This window comes from Trachypithecus francoisi, unplaced genomic scaffold, assembly GCF_009764315.1.
Source record: "Trachypithecus francoisi isolate TF-2019V2 unplaced genomic scaffold, Tfra_2.0 Lachesis_group4, whole genome shotgun sequence".
NCBI lineage: Eukaryota > Metazoa > Chordata > Mammalia > Primates > Cercopithecidae > Trachypithecus > Trachypithecus francoisi.
The window spans coordinates 142,841,166-142,861,098 of NW_022681469.1; the positions used below are offsets into that span (position 1 = coordinate 142,841,166).

The 19,933-nt window shown below is 36.6% G+C and overlaps 1 protein-coding gene across 1 annotated transcript in view; it reads left to right on the top strand.

Moving 5' to 3' along the window:
- Positions 1 to 19,933, top strand: part of ABCA13 (ATP binding cassette subfamily A member 13) — a 503,527-nt gene that overhangs the window by 439,607 nt on the left and 43,987 nt on the right. The window contains exon 59 of the mRNA XM_033192140.1: positions 5,455 to 5,558. Coding sequence (XP_033048031.1) covers positions 5,455 to 5,558 — 104 coding nt within the window. The remainder of the gene's footprint in view (positions 1 to 5,454; positions 5,559 to 19,933) is intronic.

Genomic DNA, 19,933 nt, shown 5'->3' on the forward strand with positions numbered 1-19,933 from the left:
ATGAAGCCTTTTTCTGCTATCATATGTCTTCCTAGGGCATATCATTCTGAAATTTTATGGAGGTTGAAAATTCATTTTAAAAACATCAGGGTTGGCTTACCTAGCCAGATCATGAGGGAGAACCAACCTGGTATGAAAATATAGCCCAATTCCCCACCTCCCAGTTTTATGGAGGTATAATTAATAAAAATGGTATATATTTAATGAATTCAACATGTGTTGATATACCTAAATATTCTGACGTGATGACTACAATCAAACTAATTAACATATTGATGATATCATATAATTGCCATTTTTTTCCCCTGTGTGTGATGAGAACACTTAATATCTACCCTCTTAACAAATTTCAAATATGTAATACAGCCTCATTACCTACAGTCCCTCTCTTAGTCCACGGTGCTGCTATAACAGACTGGATAATTTATGAAGAACAGAGAACAGACATTTGAGTTTTGGCGTCTGGGAAGTCCAAGATCAAGGTACTGCCAGGTGCAGGTGCCTGCTGAAGGTGCCAGCCCTACTTCCAAGATGACTACCTGAACCCTGTGCCCTCCAGAGGGGAGGAATACGTGTCCTCACAAGGCAAAAGTCAGAAGGGCAAAAAGAGGTGAAGGTCCTTCATCAGGTGCTTTTATAAGGTCACTTAACCTTATAAACTCGTTCACCTCCCAGTGGTCACACTTCTCAATATTGTTTCATTAGGGATTGAGTTTTAATAAGAATTCTGTAGGGGATGAAGCATCCAAACTATAGCAGCCCTATATGCTGTATATTAGGTCTCCAGAACTTGTTTGTTCTGTATAACTGAAATTTTCTGCCCTTTGACAAGTATCTCCCCATTTCCACAGCCTGGCACCTTTCTACTGTCTCTTCCTGTGTGTTCAACTTTTTAATATTTCATTGAGAAGTAGTGTTTTTCCATGCATGGCTTATTTCACTTTATGCTTGGCATAAGTCCTCCAGATTCACTTATGTTGTTGAAAATGGAAGGATTTCCTTATTTTTCAAGCAGAATAATGTTTCATTACACACACATACACCCAGAGAAGAGAGAGAAAGAGAAAGAGACAGAGAGAGAGACAGAGACAGAGAGAGAGAGAGACAAGGAAACAGGGGGAGAGAGAGAGAGAGAGAGAGAGACATACACATTTTCTTTTCCCATGTATACACTTAGGGATGCTTAGGTTGTTTCTATATCTTGACTTTTGTAAATAATGTTGTCATGAATATGGCACTTGCAGATACGCTTCCAGATATTGATTTTTTTCCTTTGGGTACACACACAGATGTGAGATTACTGGATCAGGTGATAGTAGTATTTTTAATTTGCAGAGGAACCTCCACACTGTTTTTCACAATGTGTGTACATTTACATTCCCACCAATTGTGTATAAGGATTCACTTTTCTCCAAATCCTTGCCATTGCTGGTTATCTTCTGTCCTTTTAACAATAGCTATTCTAACAAGTACAAGGTGCTATCTCATTGTCGTTTTTATTTACATTTCCCTGACTATTAATAATGTTGAGCATCTTTTCAAATACCTATTGGCCATTTGCATGTCTTCTTTTGAGAAAAGTTTGTTCAAGATTTTTGTCTATTTTTAATTATTATTATTTTGCTATTTAGTTTTATGAATTCCATATATAGGATGTAACCCCTTATTGGATATATGGTTGCAAATATTTTATCCCCTTCTGTAGTTTGCCTGCTTTGTTGATATTTTCCTTTCTTGTGCAGAAGCTCTTTTCATTTGAAATAGTACCACCGTATGTTTGCTTCTGTTTTCTCTGCTTTTGGTGTCATATCCAACAAAAAACAAACAAAACATTGCCAAGACCAATGCCAAGGAGCTTTTCTTTTTTTTTTTTTTTTTTGTTTCCTACAAGTTTCTTGGTTTCTCATCTTATGTTTAAATCTTTAATACATGTTCAGTTGATTTTTGTGTATGGTGTAAGATAAGGACCCAGTGTTAATTTTTTGTATGTAGATATTCAGTTTTCCCAAAGCCATATATTGAAGAGACTGTCCTTTTCCCAGTTTTAATTTTGGTGTATTTGTCAAAGATTAATTGACTATGTGTGTGGGTTTATTTCTGTACTGTCTAATCTTTTCTATGAATCTATATGTCTGTTTTTATACAAGTACCATACTTTTTAAATTACGATAGCATAGTAGTATAGTTTGAAAATAGGAAATGTGAGGCCCCCAGCACTGTTCTTCTTGTTTAATTTAGCTGTTTGTGGTCTTTTATTGTTGTGGTGTTTTGTTTTGTTTTATAAATTTCAGTATTCTGGTTTTCTATTTCTGTGAAAAAATGACAATGGAATTGTAGGAATAGCACTGAGTCTGTAGATCGCTTTGGGTAATATGGACATTTTAAAATATTAATTCTTTCAATCCACATACATGGATAGCTCTCCATTTATTTGTCTTCAATTTCTTTAATCAAAATGTTATAGTTTTCAGTATACAGATCTTTCACTTCCTTTGTTAAAATTATTCCTAAGTATTTTATTCACTTTGATCTTACTGCAAATGAAATTGTCTAAAATATCCTTTTCTGATAACCCACTGCTATTTTATGGAAGCAAAATTGATATTTGTATGTTGATTTTGTATCATATGACTTTATTGAATTTGTTTATTAATTCTAATGGATTTTTTGGTGGAGTCTGTAGTGTTTTCCGTATATTAGATCATGCTTTTGGAAAGATGATTTTACTTATTCCTTTTTGATTTGGATGCCTTTTCTTTGTCTTGACTAAGTGCTCTGGTTAGGACTTCTAGTATTATGTTGAGTAAAAGTTGCTAGAGTGGGCATTCTTAGTTGTTCTTCTTAGATTTGAAGTTTTTAGCTTTACACTGTTGAATATTATGTTAGTTGTGGGCTTATGATGTGTGGCCTTTTATTCTTTTCTTATTTCTGCTAACTTTGGGCTTAGTTCATGTCTTTATCCAGTTTCTTCAATTGCAAAGGTAGGATATTTATTTGAAATCTTTCTTTTTTCTTAATTTTGATGACTTCTTCCTCAAACCTGCTTTTACTTCATCCTATAAGTTTTGTTTTGTTTCCATTTTCATTTGTCTCAAGATACATGTATTTTTAAAAATTTTCATTTTAATTTCTTTTGACCCATTGGTTGTTCAGGAACATATTGTTAATTTACATGTATTTTTGAATTTTTCAGTTTTCCTCTTTATTAATTTCTAGTATCATACCATGTTGGTCTGAAATGATACTGGATATGTTTTCAATTTTAAAAAATTGTTTAGACTTGTTTTGTGGCCTAATATATGGTCTCTCCTGGAGAGTATTTTATGTGTGCTGGAGAAGAATGTGTATTCTGCTGTCGTTGGATGGAATGTTCTGTGTATGGCTGTTAGTTTCATTTGGTCTAAAGCATAGTTCAAATACGTTGTTTCCTTATTGATTTACTGTCTGGTTAATCAATGTATCATTGAAAGTGGAGCCTTGAACTCCCTATTATTATTGTAGTTATGTCTTTTACTCCTTTCAGTTCTGTTAATATTTGCATTACATATATAGCTACTCTAATATTCAGTGCATATCTATTTACAATTACTCTTTTATCATTTTATAATAAATTGACCATTTTATGACTATATTTTCTCTTTTTACAGTTTTTGACTTAAAGCATATTTTGTTTGACATAAATATAGATAAACATGCCCTCTGGGTCATCATTTGCTTGGATTATCTTTACCTATTGTTTCACACTCAGTCTATGTGTATCAAAAAACTTTAGTAAGTCTCTTGCAAACAGCATAAGGTTGGATCTTGGTTTTTAATCCTTTCATTCACTTTATGCCTTTTGATTGGCAAATGCTGTCTTTTTACAGTTAATGTAATTATTAATAGGTAAGAACATATTTTTGACATTCAATTGTTTTCTGGCTATTTTTAAAGCTATTTATTCTTTTTTTCCTCTATTACTGTTTTTCTTTTAATTTGATAATTTTTTGTGTGTTGGTATGTTGGTATGCTTTGATCCATTTCTCTGGTTTTTTTTTTTCTTTTGTGTGTGTGTGTGTTGTGTGTGTGTGTGTATGCACTGTAGGTTTTTTATTTGTGGTTACCAAGTATCTATATAAAACATCTTATAGTTACAAAAGTCTATTTTTAACCTGATAGTAACTGAACTTATGTCACATTAAAAAAAACTACACTTTTACTTCCAACTATCTCATTTTATGTTTTAGATGTCACATTTGCAGCTCTTTATATTGTGTTTCCATTAAAAAATTATTGTAGCTATAGTTATTTTTAATACTTTTTTGTCTTTTAATCTGAATATTACAGTTAGAAGTGATTTACACACCAACATTAAAGCATTAAAGTATGCTGAATTTGGCTATATACTTAACTTTACTGTGAGTTTTATAATTTCATGTTGCTAATTAGAATCCTTTTATTTTGTTTTGAAGAACACCCATTAGCATTTTTTTTTAAGACAGGTATTGTGTAAATGAACTCTTTCAGCTTTTGTTTGGGAAATTATTTTTCTTTTTTTTATTTCTGAGGGGCAGCTTTGCTGGGTAAAGTAAGTAAAGTATTTTTGATTTGGTAGGTTTTTTCCTTTCATTAGCCCACTGTTTGCTCTTCCTGAAGATTTCTTCTGAAAAATCCACTGATAGCCTTGTTCACGTATATAATGAGCCTTTTTTTTTCCTCTTGTTGCTGTGAAAATTCTGCTTTTCATTTTTGACAGTTTGATTATTGTGTATCTCAGTGAATAATTCGTTGGGTTGAAGCTATTTGGGAACTTTTAAGCTTCATATATCTCAGTGTTCAAATGTCTTTCTCTTTATCCAAATTTGGGAATGTTTCAGCCATTATTTATTTAATAAGCATTCTGCTGCCCCTTTTTCTTACCTTTTTTAATTTTGTAAATCTCATATTGTAAAAGTTAGGTCTCTGGATAATGTGCCACAAACCTTGTTAGGCTTTCTTTGTTCTTCTTAATTCTTTTTTTTTTTTTTTTTAATTTTCCTTGGCTGGATAATTTCAAATAATCTGCCTTCAATTTCACAGATTTGTTTTTAATCTGCTTGATCAAATGTGCTTTTGGCATTCTCTATTATATTTTTTATTTCTTTTTATTTTTCTGCTCCAGTATTTCTATTTGGTTCTTTTCTATATACATAATTTTGATCTCTTTTTTGAATTTCTCTGGATGAGGTGAGAAAGTGGGACTCTTGGGTAGCATGCTGCGTGGCTGGAGGAGTCAGGTGCTCACTCATTGCTCTCTCACGTTCCCCTATCATTCTGGCTTTGTTGAGCAGAGTGTAACAAAACCAGTTGGAGAGGTGCCTGTTAGAGCCAGAGCAGAGATTTTTCTTTCACCTGAGATCTGGCCTCTCGTGTCGTTGTGTATATTTCTATTTATGTTTTTCAAATACTGATTACTCTGTATTGCCTTTCCTTCAGGATGAACCCAGCTCTGGGATGGATCCCTGCTCTAAGCGGTACCTATGGCAAACAATAATGAAGGAGGTTCGGGAAGGCTGTGCTGCAGTGCTGACCTCCCACAGGTGAGCTCCAGTTTCTCCTGTAGTCATTTCCTGAGCAAGACTGACTAACAAAGGTTAAGAAGTGCATTTAGGCCCCTGTACAGTGCTACACATAGACATTTCTTAATCTTTACAGCACAATAATGGTGATATTGTTGTTAGCCCTTATTGTATAAATTGAGACTGAAACCATGAGGGATTACGTTGTATAACCAAGTTTACATAGCAAACAGGTGGCAGAGCTAGAATTTGAACCTAGTATTCTGTGTCCAAAGATGATATTCTTGCCTCATCCATTGCTACTGTTCAAGGATGAGTACTAGACTACTGTTTTCAGGTCTTCCTGAAGGATTGTTCAGATCCTTTCCATCCAAGGCCTCTTATTTCAGCAGGTAGAATTAGCTGAACTAAAATACTTAACAGGTTACTGAATCTGGTTTAACATTTTCTTTATCACAGAATTAAGTTTGTAATTAGATTTCAAAACCATTGACTTCTTTTTAATTTTCTAATACACTGTTCTAGGCCACACAGAATTACAAATACGGATTTTAAAAAACCTACTTATGGGAAGTGAGCAATGTAATTTAACTAATACAAATCATAATGATGTAATAAAGACCAGGCTTTAACGTTTAGACTTGTTTTGTCTTTATGCTTCAGTAAAATATACTGTCAAGATGTCAAGAGCTGCCAAAGATCTGACATTTTGCCCTTTTGCAAGCTGGCAAATTTAGCTTGATACAGTTTTACGGATGTTGACACAAGAAATGAGACTTCTGGGTCGGAGATGACATACTTTATTGCTCACAGCAAAAACAGTAGCCAGAGTGTCAGCATGGTTTCTCATTGGTTCCCTAAATCCCAGTTTCTACTGGACTAATGGATGCCTGCACACGTAGGAGAGGAATGCCAAATCTAGTGAAATGACCACCTTATAACATCTAATAAAGAAGTCAGCTCTTGGCTTGGGAGGAGGCGTCGCTTCTTCCATGGTTGTTTGCTGCAAGCACAACTTTGAGCAATGGCCCAGGTAAAGAGCAGTTAGGGCCTTATATTCTTGCAATTCATGGCAAGACATGTAGGAACACAAGGCACCCCTGGAAACATGCTTCCCAACAGTCTAAAGCATTCAGTCTATACTTGAATACCCCAGCTTTTGTTACCAGAAGTGATATAAAGCTAGCCCTATCATTTGAAATGTGAGATTTCTGAGAAGACCTCAGAAGACTTTGCTGATTACTGCAGCATTATTAGTTTATGTAAAAATACTATTAAATGCTATAACTCAGCATGCATAATCCTATTATACATAAATCTTACAGCCATTTCCTGTAACAAGTATTAGTGGCTGCAAAGCAAATGTATTGTGAATAAATCAGCCATTCACACATTTCTCACATTGCTGCATGTCAAAGTAGACTTTTCTTCTTAATTTTCTGTCTTAATATTTCTTTCTTTTTTTTAAAAAAATCATTCACTGATAGGTTTGTCTATATTGCTTAACATTCTCCAATTTTCACTACCAGACTAAACTTTACACTGTTGTTTTTTTAAATATCACTTTCTGAAGTATAATTTACATTTCATATAACCTAACCACTATAAGTATGGAATTCTATGATTCTTTAGTAAATTTATAGACTTCTGCAAATGTTACCATAAATAAGTCTTAGAAAATTTCTGGCACCTGCCCCTAAATTTTCTCATGCTTATTTTCAGTTAAATTAGCATTCAAGGCCAGGCGGGGTAGTTCACACTTGTAATCCCAGCACTTTGGGAGGCTGAGGTGGGCGGATCTCGAGGTCAGGAGATCAAGACCATCCTGGCTAACACGGTGAAACTCGTCTCTACTAAAAATACAAAAAATTAGCCAGGCACGGTGGCGGGTGCCTGTAGTCCCAGCTACTCAGGAGGCTGAGGCAGGAGAATGGCATGAATCTGGGAGGTGGAGCTTGCAGTGAGCCGAGGTTGTGCCATTGCACTCCAGCCTGGGTGACAGAGAGAGACTGCGTCTCAAAAAAAACAAAACAAACAAACAAAAAAAATTCACGACCTCCACCTAGGAAAACATTGATGGCTTTCTGTCGACGTAAATTTGCTTTATATGGATATTTCGTTAACTGAATCATATAATCAGTAGTCTGCTGCCTCTGACTCTTTTTTTTAATTTACTGTAACACTTTTAAAGTCTATCCATTGCGTTTTGTGTCAATACCTTGCTCCTTTTCATTCTGAACAGTATCCCATTTATAGCTATACCTCTTCTGTTTATCCATTCACTGGTTGATGAGCATTTGGGTTGTTTCCAGTGTTTTGCTATTATGAATAACATGTTATGAACAGTCATATAAATGTCTTTGTATGTATAGACATGTTTTAATTTTTTTAAATTTTTCTGAGTCAAGTTGCTAGGTTGAATAGTAAGTTGTATTTGATACTTTAAGAAACTGCAGAATGATTTCCCAAATTGGCCTTATCAGTATATGTTTCCAGCAACAATGATGAGTCTTCTTTATTCCATATCCTTGTCACTACTGTCTGTCTTTTTTGATTATAGGCATCCTAGTGAAGTTGGGTTTTAATTCACATTTTCCTAAGGACTAATGCTGTTAGAATCTTTTTATGTTCCTAATGGTTATTTGTATTAATTCTTTAGTGAAATATGTATTCCAATATCTCCTTCATCCTCCATTTTTAAAAAATGGCTTTATACTTTAGAATAGTTTTAGGTTCACTGTAAAATTGAGAAGAAGGTACACAGATTTTTAAAATCCCTCCTTGCCTTCACACATGCATATCCTCCCCTATTATCAACATATAGCACCAGAGTGATACATTTATTAAAACTGATCAGCCTACATTGACAGCACATCACCACCCCAATCCAGTTTACATTGGGTTCACTCTTGGTGTTGGACATTTTACGGATTTGGACAAATATCTAATAAGAAACCACCATTTTAGTATCAGACAGAATTGTTTCTCAGCCCTAAAAATTTTCCGTGTTCCACCTATTCATCTCTCCTGCCTAACCCCTGGTAACCACTCATCTTTTTACTGTCTCCATAGTTTTACCTTTTCCACAGTGCCATATAGTTGGAATCATATAGTATGTAGTCTTTTCAGATTGACTTTTTGCATTAAGTTTCTCCCATGTCTTCTCATGGCTTGATAGCTCATTTCATTTCAATCCTGAGTCATATTCCATTATCTGGATGTACTACAGCTTATTTATCCACTCATCTGCTGAACCACATCTTGGTTGCTTCCAAGTTTTCACAGTTTTGAAAAAAGCTGCTTAAGGATCCATGTGCAGTTTTTTGTGTGAACATATTTTCAACTCGTTTGGGTAAATACCAAGGAATGTGATTGCTGGATTGGATGGTAAGAGTATGTTAATTTTTGTAAGGATCCTTTATTTTTTAATTGTTTTTTATCTATTATTTTTGAATTGTAATAGTTCTTTTTATGTAGCAGATATTCCTATATTCTGAATAGAAGTCCCTTGCTGGATAAATGATTTGCACATGTGTATATCCAGTCTATGGCTGTCTTTCCATTTTGTTAATGTCTTTCCATTTTCCATTGTCTTTGGAAGTGCAAACATTTTAAATATTGATTACATTCAGTTGACTGATTTATTTTTATATGGTTTGTGCTTTTGGTGTCTCATCTAAGAACTATTTGTTCAAGTGAAGTCCTAGAGATTTTCTTCTATCTTTTTTTATCTAAAAATTGTAGAATTTTAGCTCTTATATTTAAGTCTTTGATCTATTTCAAGCTAAATTTTGTGTATAGTATGAGAAAAGGATATAAATTCATCTTTATGCATGTTAATATCCAATTATTTCAGCACTCTTCCTTGAAAAGATGATCTTTTATCCCACTGAATTGTCATAGCACCTTTATTGTATTATTTATTGTGTAATTTATTTTTGGACTCTCAATTATTATCCATTGATATGTATGCCTATTTTCTCACCCAATAATATCATGTTGATTATGGTTGTTTTCTGTTAAGTTTTGTAAACAGTGTTATTCCTTCAGCTTTTTCCTTCTATTACAAAATTTTTCATTCTCTTGAAATATTTTTCAGTTTCTTTTGTGATTACTTCTTTGACCCTTAGTTTATTTAGAAGTGTTGTTTCATTTTCAAATACTTGGAGATTTTTAAGACTTTTTTTCTGTTATTCATTTCTGATTTAACTGTTGTAATTAGATAAAATATGTTGTATAAATTTCATCCTTTTAAATTTGTTAGGACTTTTTAAGGGCCTACTAGAGGGGTTACAGTATTTTTTTTTTTAATAAAACCCTGTTATATATATATTTGGTTTTGCAAGTCATATGGTGTGTCCTGCAGTATCCAACTCCATTGTTGCAGTGTGAAAGCTTCCCCCAGCATTAGGTAAATGCATAATTGTGGTTGTATTCCAATAAAACTTTATTCATTCCTCTCCCCCATCCCCCACAAAATTGTGGCAGGCTGGATTTAGCCAATATGCTGCAGTTTTTTACTCTAGGCTTAACATGTGGTTTATCCTAGAGAATAGTCTATACAAAGGAAAATGTATTCTATAGTATTTGGATGGAATATTGTATACACAGCAAGTTAGTTTTGACAATGTTGTTTAAGTATTCCGTATTCTTGTGGATTTTTCCCTGGGTATTCTATCAATTACTGAAAATAAGATACTGAAATCTTCAAGTATAATTGTTACATTTTTCTTTTCCTTCTTTAAATTCTGTCAGTTTTTGCTGCATATATTTGGAATCTGTATAGTTAGTGAATATGCATTCTTAACTGCTATCATATTAATATTTTGACTTTCTTATCATTATGAAATGTCTCTTTTTCACTCTAGCAACATGTTTTATCTTAAAGTCTATTTTGTTTCTTAAAATAGCCATTGCTTCTGTCTCTTGGGTAATGTTTGTATGGTATATCTTTTCATATTCTTTTTTTTTTTTTTCTTGAGGCGGAGACTCATTCTGCCGCCCAGGCTGGAGTGCAGTGGCCAGATCTCAGCTCACTGCAAGCTCCACCTCCCGGGTTCACGCCATTCTCCTGCCTCAGCCTCCAGAGTAGCTGGGACTACAGGCGCCCGCGACCTCGCTCGGCTAGTTTTTTGTATTTTTTTTTAGTAGAGACGGGGTTTCCATATTCTTTTACTTTCAAATAATTTGTGTCTTTGAATAGAAGGAGTGTTTCCTATAGATTGTGTATAGTTGGATATTGTTTTTTTCCCAGTCTGACAATGTCTGCCTTTTGTGTGAGGTGTTTAAACTATTCCACATTTAATGTAATTATTAATATGGCTGAAGTAACATTGACTGTTTTGCTATTTTTTATATAATGTCTCCTGTGTTTCTTGTATCTCTGTTTCTACTTGACAGTCTTATATATTAAATGAGTAATTTGAAGTATTCTGTATTTGATGTCTTATCTATTTTTTAAATTATGTTCTTACTGGCTAGTCTAAGGATGATAGTATACCACTTTATGCTAACTTAATTCTGGAAAAGTATTGTAATCTTGCCCTAATATGGCTCTATTTCCTCTGTTTTTCTTTTTGTTATTATTACCATATACATTACATTTTATATGCTCTAAATCCAATAAAGCGCATTATAAGTTTCACTTTACTCAATTTTGAATTTTTAAAGAAGGTAAGAAAATATATGAAAAAAGATATACACAGTCTTAAATAGTAATCCATATGCAATTGTCATTTCTGACGCTTACCTGTCCATATGAAAAATGTGAGAAAATTTTGGCTATTATTTACTCAAATAGTTTTTCTGGCCCTATCGTCTTTCCTTTTCTTTTGGTCTTCCATTGCATGTATGTTGAAACTCTGATGTTATCGCACAAGTCTGAGTACTTGGTCATTTTTTTTAGTCTTGTTTTTCTCTATTTTTGGATTGGGTAATCTTTATTGATCTATGTGTTCACTGATTCCTCTGCCATTTTGAATCTGGTGTTGACTCCGCTAGTGAAGTTTTCATTTAATTTCTTGTAATCTTTAACTGAAAGATTTATTTTTGGTTCTTTTTTATATTTTTTATCCCCTTCTTCAGAATCCCTATTTACTGACTTTGTCGTCACACTTTAATTCTTTTTTTTTTTTTTTAATTATTAAAGTTCTGGGGTACATGTGAAGAACGGGCAGGTTTGTTACATAGGTATACATGTTCCATGGTGGTTTGCTGCACCCATCAACTTGTCATCTATATTAGGTATTTCTCCTAATGCTATCCCTCATACGGTCCCCCCGCCCCCCAACAGGCCCGTGTGTGTGATGCTTCCCTCCCTGTGTCCATGTGTCCTCATTGTTCAACACCCACTTATGAGTGAGAACATGCTGTGTTTGGTTTTCTGTTCTTGTATTACTTTGCTGAGAATGATGATTTCCAGCTTCATTCATGTCCCTACAAAGGACATGAATTCATCCTTTTTTATGGCTGGATAATATTTCATGGTGTATATGTGCCACATTTTCTTTATCCAGTCTATCTTTGATGGGCATTTGGGTTGGTTCAAAGTCTTTGCTATTGTGAACAGTCCCTCAATAAACATATGTGTGCATGTGTCTTTATAGTAGAATGATTTATAATCCTTTGGGTATATACCTAGTAATGGGATTGCTGGGTCAATGGTATTTCTAGCTCCAGATCCTTGAGGAATTGCCACACTGTCTTCCACAATGGTTGAACTAATTTACACTCACCACCAACAGTGTAAAAGCATTCCTATTCCTCCACATCCTCTCCAGCATCTGTTGTTTTCTGACTTTCTAATGATCGCCATTCTCACTGGCATAAGATGGCATCTCATTTTGGTTTTGATTTGCATTTCTGTAATGACCAGTGATGAGGAGCTTTTTTTCATATGTTTGTTGGCTGCATAAATGTCTTCTTTTGAGAAATGTCTGTTTATATCCTTTGCCTACTTATTGATTTTTTTTTCTTGTAAATTTGTTTTTTTTTTTTTTTGAGACGGAGTCTTGCTCTGTCGCCCGATCTGGAGTGCAGTGGCCGGATCTCAGCTCACTGCAAGCTCCGCCTCCCGGGTTTACGCCATTCTCCTGCCTCAGCCTCCCAAGTAGCTGGGACAACAGGCGCCAGCCACCTCGCCCGGCTAGTTTTTTTGTATTTTTTAGTAGAGACGGGGTTTCACTGTGTTAGCCAGGATGGTCTCGAACTCCTGACCTCGTGATCCGCCCGTCTCGGCCTCCCAAAGTGCTGGGATTACAGGCTTGAGCCACCGCGCCCGGCCTCTTGTAAATTTGTTTAAGTTCTTTGTAGATTCTGGATATTAGCCCTTTGTCAGGTGGATAGATTGCAAAATTTTTCTCCCATTCTGTAGGTTGCCTGATCACTCTGATGATAGTTTCTTTTGCTGTGCAGAAGCTCTTTAGTTTAATTAGATTACATTTGCCAATTTTGGATTTTGTTGCCATTGTTTTTGGTGTTTTAGTTATGAAGTCTTTGCCCATGCCTATGTTGTGAAAGGTATTGCCTAGGTTTTCTTCTAGGGTTTTTATGGTTTTAGGTCTTACATTTAAGTCTTTAATCCATCTTGAGTTAATTTTTGTATAAGGTGTAAGGAAGGGATCCAGTTTCAGCTTTATGTATATGGCTACCAAGTTTTCCCAACACCATTTATTAAATAGGGAATTCTTTCCCCATTGCTTGTTTTTGTCAGGTTTGTCAAAGATCAGATGGTTGTAGATGTGTGGTGTTATTTCTGAGGCCTCTGTTCTGTTCCATTGGTCTATATATCTGTTTTGGTACCAGTACCATGCTGTTTTTGTTACTATAGCTTTGTAGTATAGTTTGAAGTCAGGTAGCTTGATGCCGCCAGCTTTGTTCTTTTTGCTTAGGATTGTCTTGGCTATGTGGGCTCTTTTTTGGTTCCATATGAAATTTAAAGTAGTTTTGTTTTTCCAATTCTTTGAAGAAAGTCAATGGTAGCTTGATGGGGATAGCATTGAATCTATAAATTATTTTGGACAGTATGGCCATTTTCATGAGACTGATTCTTCCTATCCATGAGCATGGAATGTTTTTCCATTTGATTGTGTCCTCTCTTATTTCCTTGAGCAGTGGTTTGTAGTTCTCCTTGAAGAGGTCCTTCACATTCCTTGTAAGTTGGATTCCTACGTATTTTATTCTCTTTGTAGCAATTGTGAATGTGAGTTGACTCATGATTTGACTCTCTGTTTGTCTGCTATTGGTGTATAGGAATGCTTGTAATTTTTGCACATTGATTTTGTATCCTGAGACTTTTCTGGAGTTGCTTCTCAGCTTGAGGATATTTAGGGTTGAGATGATGGGATTTTCTAAATATACAATCATGTCATCTGCAAACAGGGACAATTTGACTTCCTCTTTTCCTAATTGAATACCCTTTATTTCTTTCTCTTGCCTGATAGCCCTGGCCAGAACTTCCAATACTATGTTGAATAGGAGTATTGAGAGAGGGCATCCTCATCTTGTGCCAGTTTTCAAAGGGAATGCTTCCAGCTTTTGCCCATTCAGTATGATATTGCCTGTGAGTTTGTCATAAATAATCTTATTATTTTGCAATACATTCCATCAATACCTAGTTTATTGACAGTTTTTAGCATAGAGGGCTGTTGAATTTTGTCAAAGGCCTTTTCTGCATCTATTGAGATAATCATGGTTTTTTTTGTTGTTGTTATTGGTTCTGTTTATGTGATGGATTACATATATTGATTTGTGTATTTTGAACCAGATTTGCATCCCAGGGATGAAGCCGACTTGATAGTAGTGGATAAGCTTTTTGATGTGCTAATGGATTTGGTTTGCCAGCATTTTATTGAGGATTTTCGCATCGATGTTCATCAGGGATATTGGCCTAAAATTTTCTTTTTTTTTGTTGTGTCTTGGCCAGGTTTTGGTATCAGGATGATGCTGAGCTCATAAAATGAGTTAAGGAGGATTCCCTCTTTTTCTACTGATTGGAATAGTTTCAGAAGGAATGGTACCAGCTCCTGTCTGTACCTCTGGTAAAATTTGGCTGTGAATTTGTCTGGTCCTGGACTTTTTTGGTTGGTAGGCCAATTTCTCAATTTCAGAACTTGTTGTTGGTCTATTCAGGGATTCAACTTCTTTCTGGTTTAGTCTTTGGAGGATGTATATTATTTCAGTAATTTCTCCATTTCTTCTAGATTTTCTAGTTTATTTGCATAGAGGTGTTTATTAGTATTCTCTGATGGTACTTTGTATTTCTGTGGGATTGGTGGTGATATCCCCTTTATCATCTTTTATTGTGTCTGTTTGATTCTTCTCCCTTTTCTTCTTTGTTAGTCTGGCTAGTAGTCTATCTATTTTGTTGATGTTTTCAAAAAGCCAGCTCCTGGATTCATTGATTTTTGGAAGGATTTGTTGTTTCTCTCTCTCCTTCAGTTCTGCTCTGATCTTAGTTATTTCTTGTCTTTGCTAGCTTTTGAATTTGTTTGCTCTTGCTTCTCTAGTTCTTTTAATTGTGATGTTAGGGTGTCAATTTTAGATCTTTTCAGCTTTCTCTTGTGGGCATTTAGTGCTATAAATTTCCCTCTACATGCTGCTTTAAAAGTATCCCAGGGAGTCTGGTATGCTGTGCCTTTGTTCCCATTGGTTTCAAAGAACATCTTTATTTCTGCCTTAATTTCATTATTTACTCAGTAGTCATTCGGGAGCAGGTTGTTCAGTTTCCATGTAGTTGTGCAGTTTTGGGTGAGTTTCCTAATGCTGAGTTCTAATTGGATTGCACTGTGGTCTGAAAGACTGTTATGATTTCTGTTTTTTTGCATTTGCTGAGGAGTGTTTTATTTCCTTTTGTGTGGTCAATTTTAGAATAAGTATGATGTGATACTGAGAAGAATGTATATTCTGTTGATTTGGGATAGGGAGTTCTGTAGATGTCTATTCGGTCTGCTTGGTCCAGAACTGAGTTGAAGTCTTGGATATCCTTGTTAATTTTCTGTCTCATTGATGTGTCTAATATTGACAGTAGGGTGTTAAAGTCTGCTACTATTATTGTGTGGGAGTATAAGTCTCTTTGTAGGTCTCTAAGAATTTACTTTATGAATCTGGGTGCTCCTGTGTTTCATGAATAAATATTTAGGATAGTTAGCTCTTCTTGTTGCATTGATCCCTTTGATATTATGTAATGGCCTTCTTTGTCTCTTTTGATCATTGTTGGTTTAAAGTCTGTTTTATCAGAGACTAGGATTGCAATCCCTGATTTCTTTTGCTTTCCATTTGCTTATTCCTCCATCCCTTTATTTCAAGCCAATATATGTCTTTGCACATGAGATGGGTCTCCTGAATACAGTGCACCCATGGGTCTTTACTCTTTATCCAATTTGCCAGTCTGTGTCTTTTAATTGGGGCTTTTAGCCCATTTACATTTAAGGTTAATATTGTTATGTGTGAATTTGATCCTGTCATTATGATGCTAGCTGCTTAATTTGCCTGTTAGTTGATGTAGTTTCTTTATAGTGTCAATGGTCTTTAGAATTTGGTATGTTTTTTCAGTGGTTGGTACCAGTTGCTCCTTTACATGTTTAGTGCTTCCTTCAAGAGCTCTTGTAAGGCAGGCCTGGTAGTGACAAAATCTCTCAGCATTTGCTTGTCTGTAAATGATTTTATTTCTCCTTTGCTTATGAAGCTTTGTTTAGCTGGATATGAAATTCTGGGTTGAAAATTCCTTTAAGAATGTGAAATATTGTCCCCCATTCTCTTCTGGCTTGTAGGGTTTCTGCCGAGATATCCACTGTTAGTCTGACGGGCTTTCCTTTGTGGGTAACCCGACTTTTCTCTCTGGCTGCCCTTAACATTTTTTCCTTCATTTCAACCTTGGTGAATCTGATGATTATGTGTCTTGGGTTTGGTCTTCTCAAGGAATATTTTTGTGGTGTTCTCTGGCTTGTAGGGTTTCTGCAGAGAGATCCACTATTAGTCTGATGGGCTTCCCTTTATGGATAACCTGACTTTTCTCTCTGGCTGCCCTTAACATTTTTTCCTTCATTTCAACCTTGGTGAATCTGACGATTATGTGTCTTGGGTTGGTCTTCTTGAGGAATATCTTTGTGGTGTTCTCTCTATTTCCTGAATTTGAATGTTGGCCTGCCTTGCTAGGTTGTGGAAGTTCTCCTGGATAATATCCTGAAGAGTGTTTCCCAACTTGGTTCCATTCTCCCCATCACTTTCAGGTACACCAATCAAATGTAGATTTGGTCTTTTCACATAGTCCCATATTTTGTGGAGGCTTTCTTTGTTTCTTTTCACTCTTTTTCTCTAATTTTATCTTCTTGCTTTGTTTCACTGAGTTGATCTTTAGTCTCTGATATCTTTTCGTCTGCTTGATTGATTCAGCTCCCGATACTTGTGTATGCTTCATGAAGTTCTCTTGCTGTGTTTTTCAGCTCCATCAGATCATTTATGTTCTTCTCTACACTGGTTATTTTAGTTAGCAATTCGTCTAGCCTTTTTTCAAGGTTCTTAGCTTCCTTGCATTTGGGCTAGAACATACTCCTTTAGCTCATAGGAGTTTGTGATTACCCAACTTCCCAAGCCTACTTCTGTCAGTTCATCAGACTTATTCTCCATCCAATTTTGTTCCCTTGCTGGCAAGGAGTTGTGATCCTTTGGAGGAGAAGAGGCATTCTGGTTTTTGGAATTTTCAGCCTTTTTGCTCTGGTTTCTCCCCATCTTCATGGATTTATCTGCCTTTGGTCTTTGATGTTAATGATCTTTGGATGTGGTCTCTGAGTGGACATGCTTTTTGTTGATGTTGATACTATTCCTTTCTGTTTGTTAGTTTTCCAAGAGTCAAGCTCCTCTGCTGCAGGTCTGCCAGAGTTTGCTGGAGATCTGCTCCAGACTCTGTTTGCCTGGGTGTCACCGGTGAAGACTACAGAACAGCAAAGATTGCTGCCTGTTCTTTCCTCTGGAAGCTTCATCCCAGAGGGTCACCTGCCACATGCCAGTGAGAGCTCTCCTATATGAGATGTCTGTTGGCCCCTACTGAGAGGTGTCTCCCAGTTAGGATACATGGGGGTCAGAGACCCACCTGAGGAGGCAGTCTGTCCCTTACCGGAACTCGAATACTGTGCTGGGAGCACTGCTACTTTCTTCAGAGCTGTCAGACACGGATGTTTAAGCCTGCTAAAGCTGCACTCCCAGCCACCCCTTCCCCCAGGTGCTCTGTCACAGGGAGATGGGGGTTTTATCTGTAAGTACCTGACAGGGGCTGCTGCCTGTGTTTCAGAGATTCCCTGACCAGAGAGGAGAAATCTAGAGAGACACTCAGCTTTGCTGAGCTGCGGTGGGTTCCACCCAGTTTGAACTTCATGAATGCTTTGTTTACACTTTGAGGGTAAAACTGCCTACTCAAGCCTCAGCAATGGTGGACACCCCTCCCCCAACCAAGCTTGAGTGTCCCAGGTCCACCTCAGACTGCTGTGCTAGCAGCAAGAATTTCAAGCCCGTGGATCTTAGTTTGCTGGGTTCTGTGGGGGGTGGGACCCACTGAGCCAGGTGCCAGGCACTGGAGGAAATCTCCTCATCTGCTGGTTGCAAAGATCATGGGAAAAGCGCAGTATCTGGGCCGGAGTGCACCATTCCTCCCAGTATAGTCTCTCACAGCTTCCTTTGGGTAGGAAAGGGAAGTCCCCCGACCCCTTGCATTTTCAAGGTTGAGGCAACTCACTACCCTGCTTCAGCTGGCCCTCCATGGGCTGCACCCACTCTCCAACCAGTCCCAGTGAGATGAACTGGGCACCTCAGTTGGAAATGCAGAAATCACCCGCCTTCTGTGTCAATCTCTCTGGGAGCTGCAGACTGGAGCTGTTCCTATTTAGCCATCTCTTCAGCTCTCTCTTTAATTCTTTAAAGTTGGTTTTCATTAGTTCTTTGATGATGTTTATAATAACTGCATTTAAATTTTTTCTTCTAAATCTAGCATCTGAGAACAGTTATAAACAATTTCTTTTAACTGCTTTTTCCTCCCCAATTATGGGGAGAAACTTTCTTATTTCTTTGCATGCCTTATAGATTTTTATTGAAAACTGGACATTTTAGATCATTATAGCAGGTCTGGATTCTGATTCTCCCTCCCCTATGGTGGTTATTGTTGCCAGTTTTTTAAAAGTTTATTTGTTTATTTTGTGTTTGTGTCTTACTTAGTTGCCTGAGATAAATCTATGAAAACTCTTTCTCCTTTAGTGAGTGGCTCTACTCCGATTCCTCTACTCATTTTTTATTTTTTATTTTTATTTTTGGACCATCTCACTCTGTCACCCAGACTGGAGTACAGCAGTGCAATCTCAGATCACTGCAACATCTGCCTTGTGGGTTCAAGTGATTCTCCTGCCTTAGCCTCCCAAGTAGCTGGAATTACAGGTGCCTACACCATGCCCAGCTGATTTTTGTATTTCTAGTAGAGACAGGGTTTCACCATGTTGGTCAGGCTGGTCTTGAACTCCTGACCTCAGGTGATCCTCCCACTTCAGCTCTCCAAAGTTCTGGGATTACAGGCATAATAAGTCACCATGCCCAGCCAGTTTGTTTTTTTTAAATTTGTTCTCGTTTTTAAAAATTTCTTCTCATTTTTTAAGACTGGCTCATAGGAGTCACTCTGTTTATGCATAGGTTAGTTGCTAGTGAGTGACTGGGCACCAGTTGTGCTCAACCACCTCAAACCAACAAGGTTTTTTCTTTGCAAATTTATCTGTGTGTGGATAGTGAAGAAATTCCAAGTTCAGGCTATTTTCATGTTAGCCTAAGTTTACTGGCTCCTTTTGTGTCTCTCCTATGGGCATGTGGACAGCCTCTGGGTTGACAAAGAACATGTGGTTGGCCTGGGCCCTCTCCAATCTCAGCTGCACATACATGTAGCCACAGCTATATGCATGCTATATCCACGCAATTCCAGTCTTGTAGAGGCCAGATACTGGAGGCATTGGCTTTTTGCTTGGTTCCAAAATAATCAGGTATATCAACAGTGTCACTGGACCTGGGCATTACCCAGTGGTCCAAATTGTTTGCACCCTCTTCAGCTAGGGCTGAGCTACTAATCCTCATGGTCTGCCCTTCCTGCCAGTAGTTGCATGTTGGCGAAACTGGGGAGAGCAGGGAGCAGCCTATGGCTGGAATGCCACTGATTATCAGTCTTCTTACCCTAAGTTTAGCAGTTTATCAGCTAAAGTGCTCTTAGATTGTGCTATACCTTTTTGTTCAATTTTCAGAATTTTGAAATGGCTATTTTTGTTAATTTTGTCCAGATTCATCATTGCTTTTTGAGAAAACAATTTACCAGTTTCTTCATTTGACCCTAGTTGGAAGTCCTACCCTGGGATTTTTTGTTGTTGTTTTTCTTG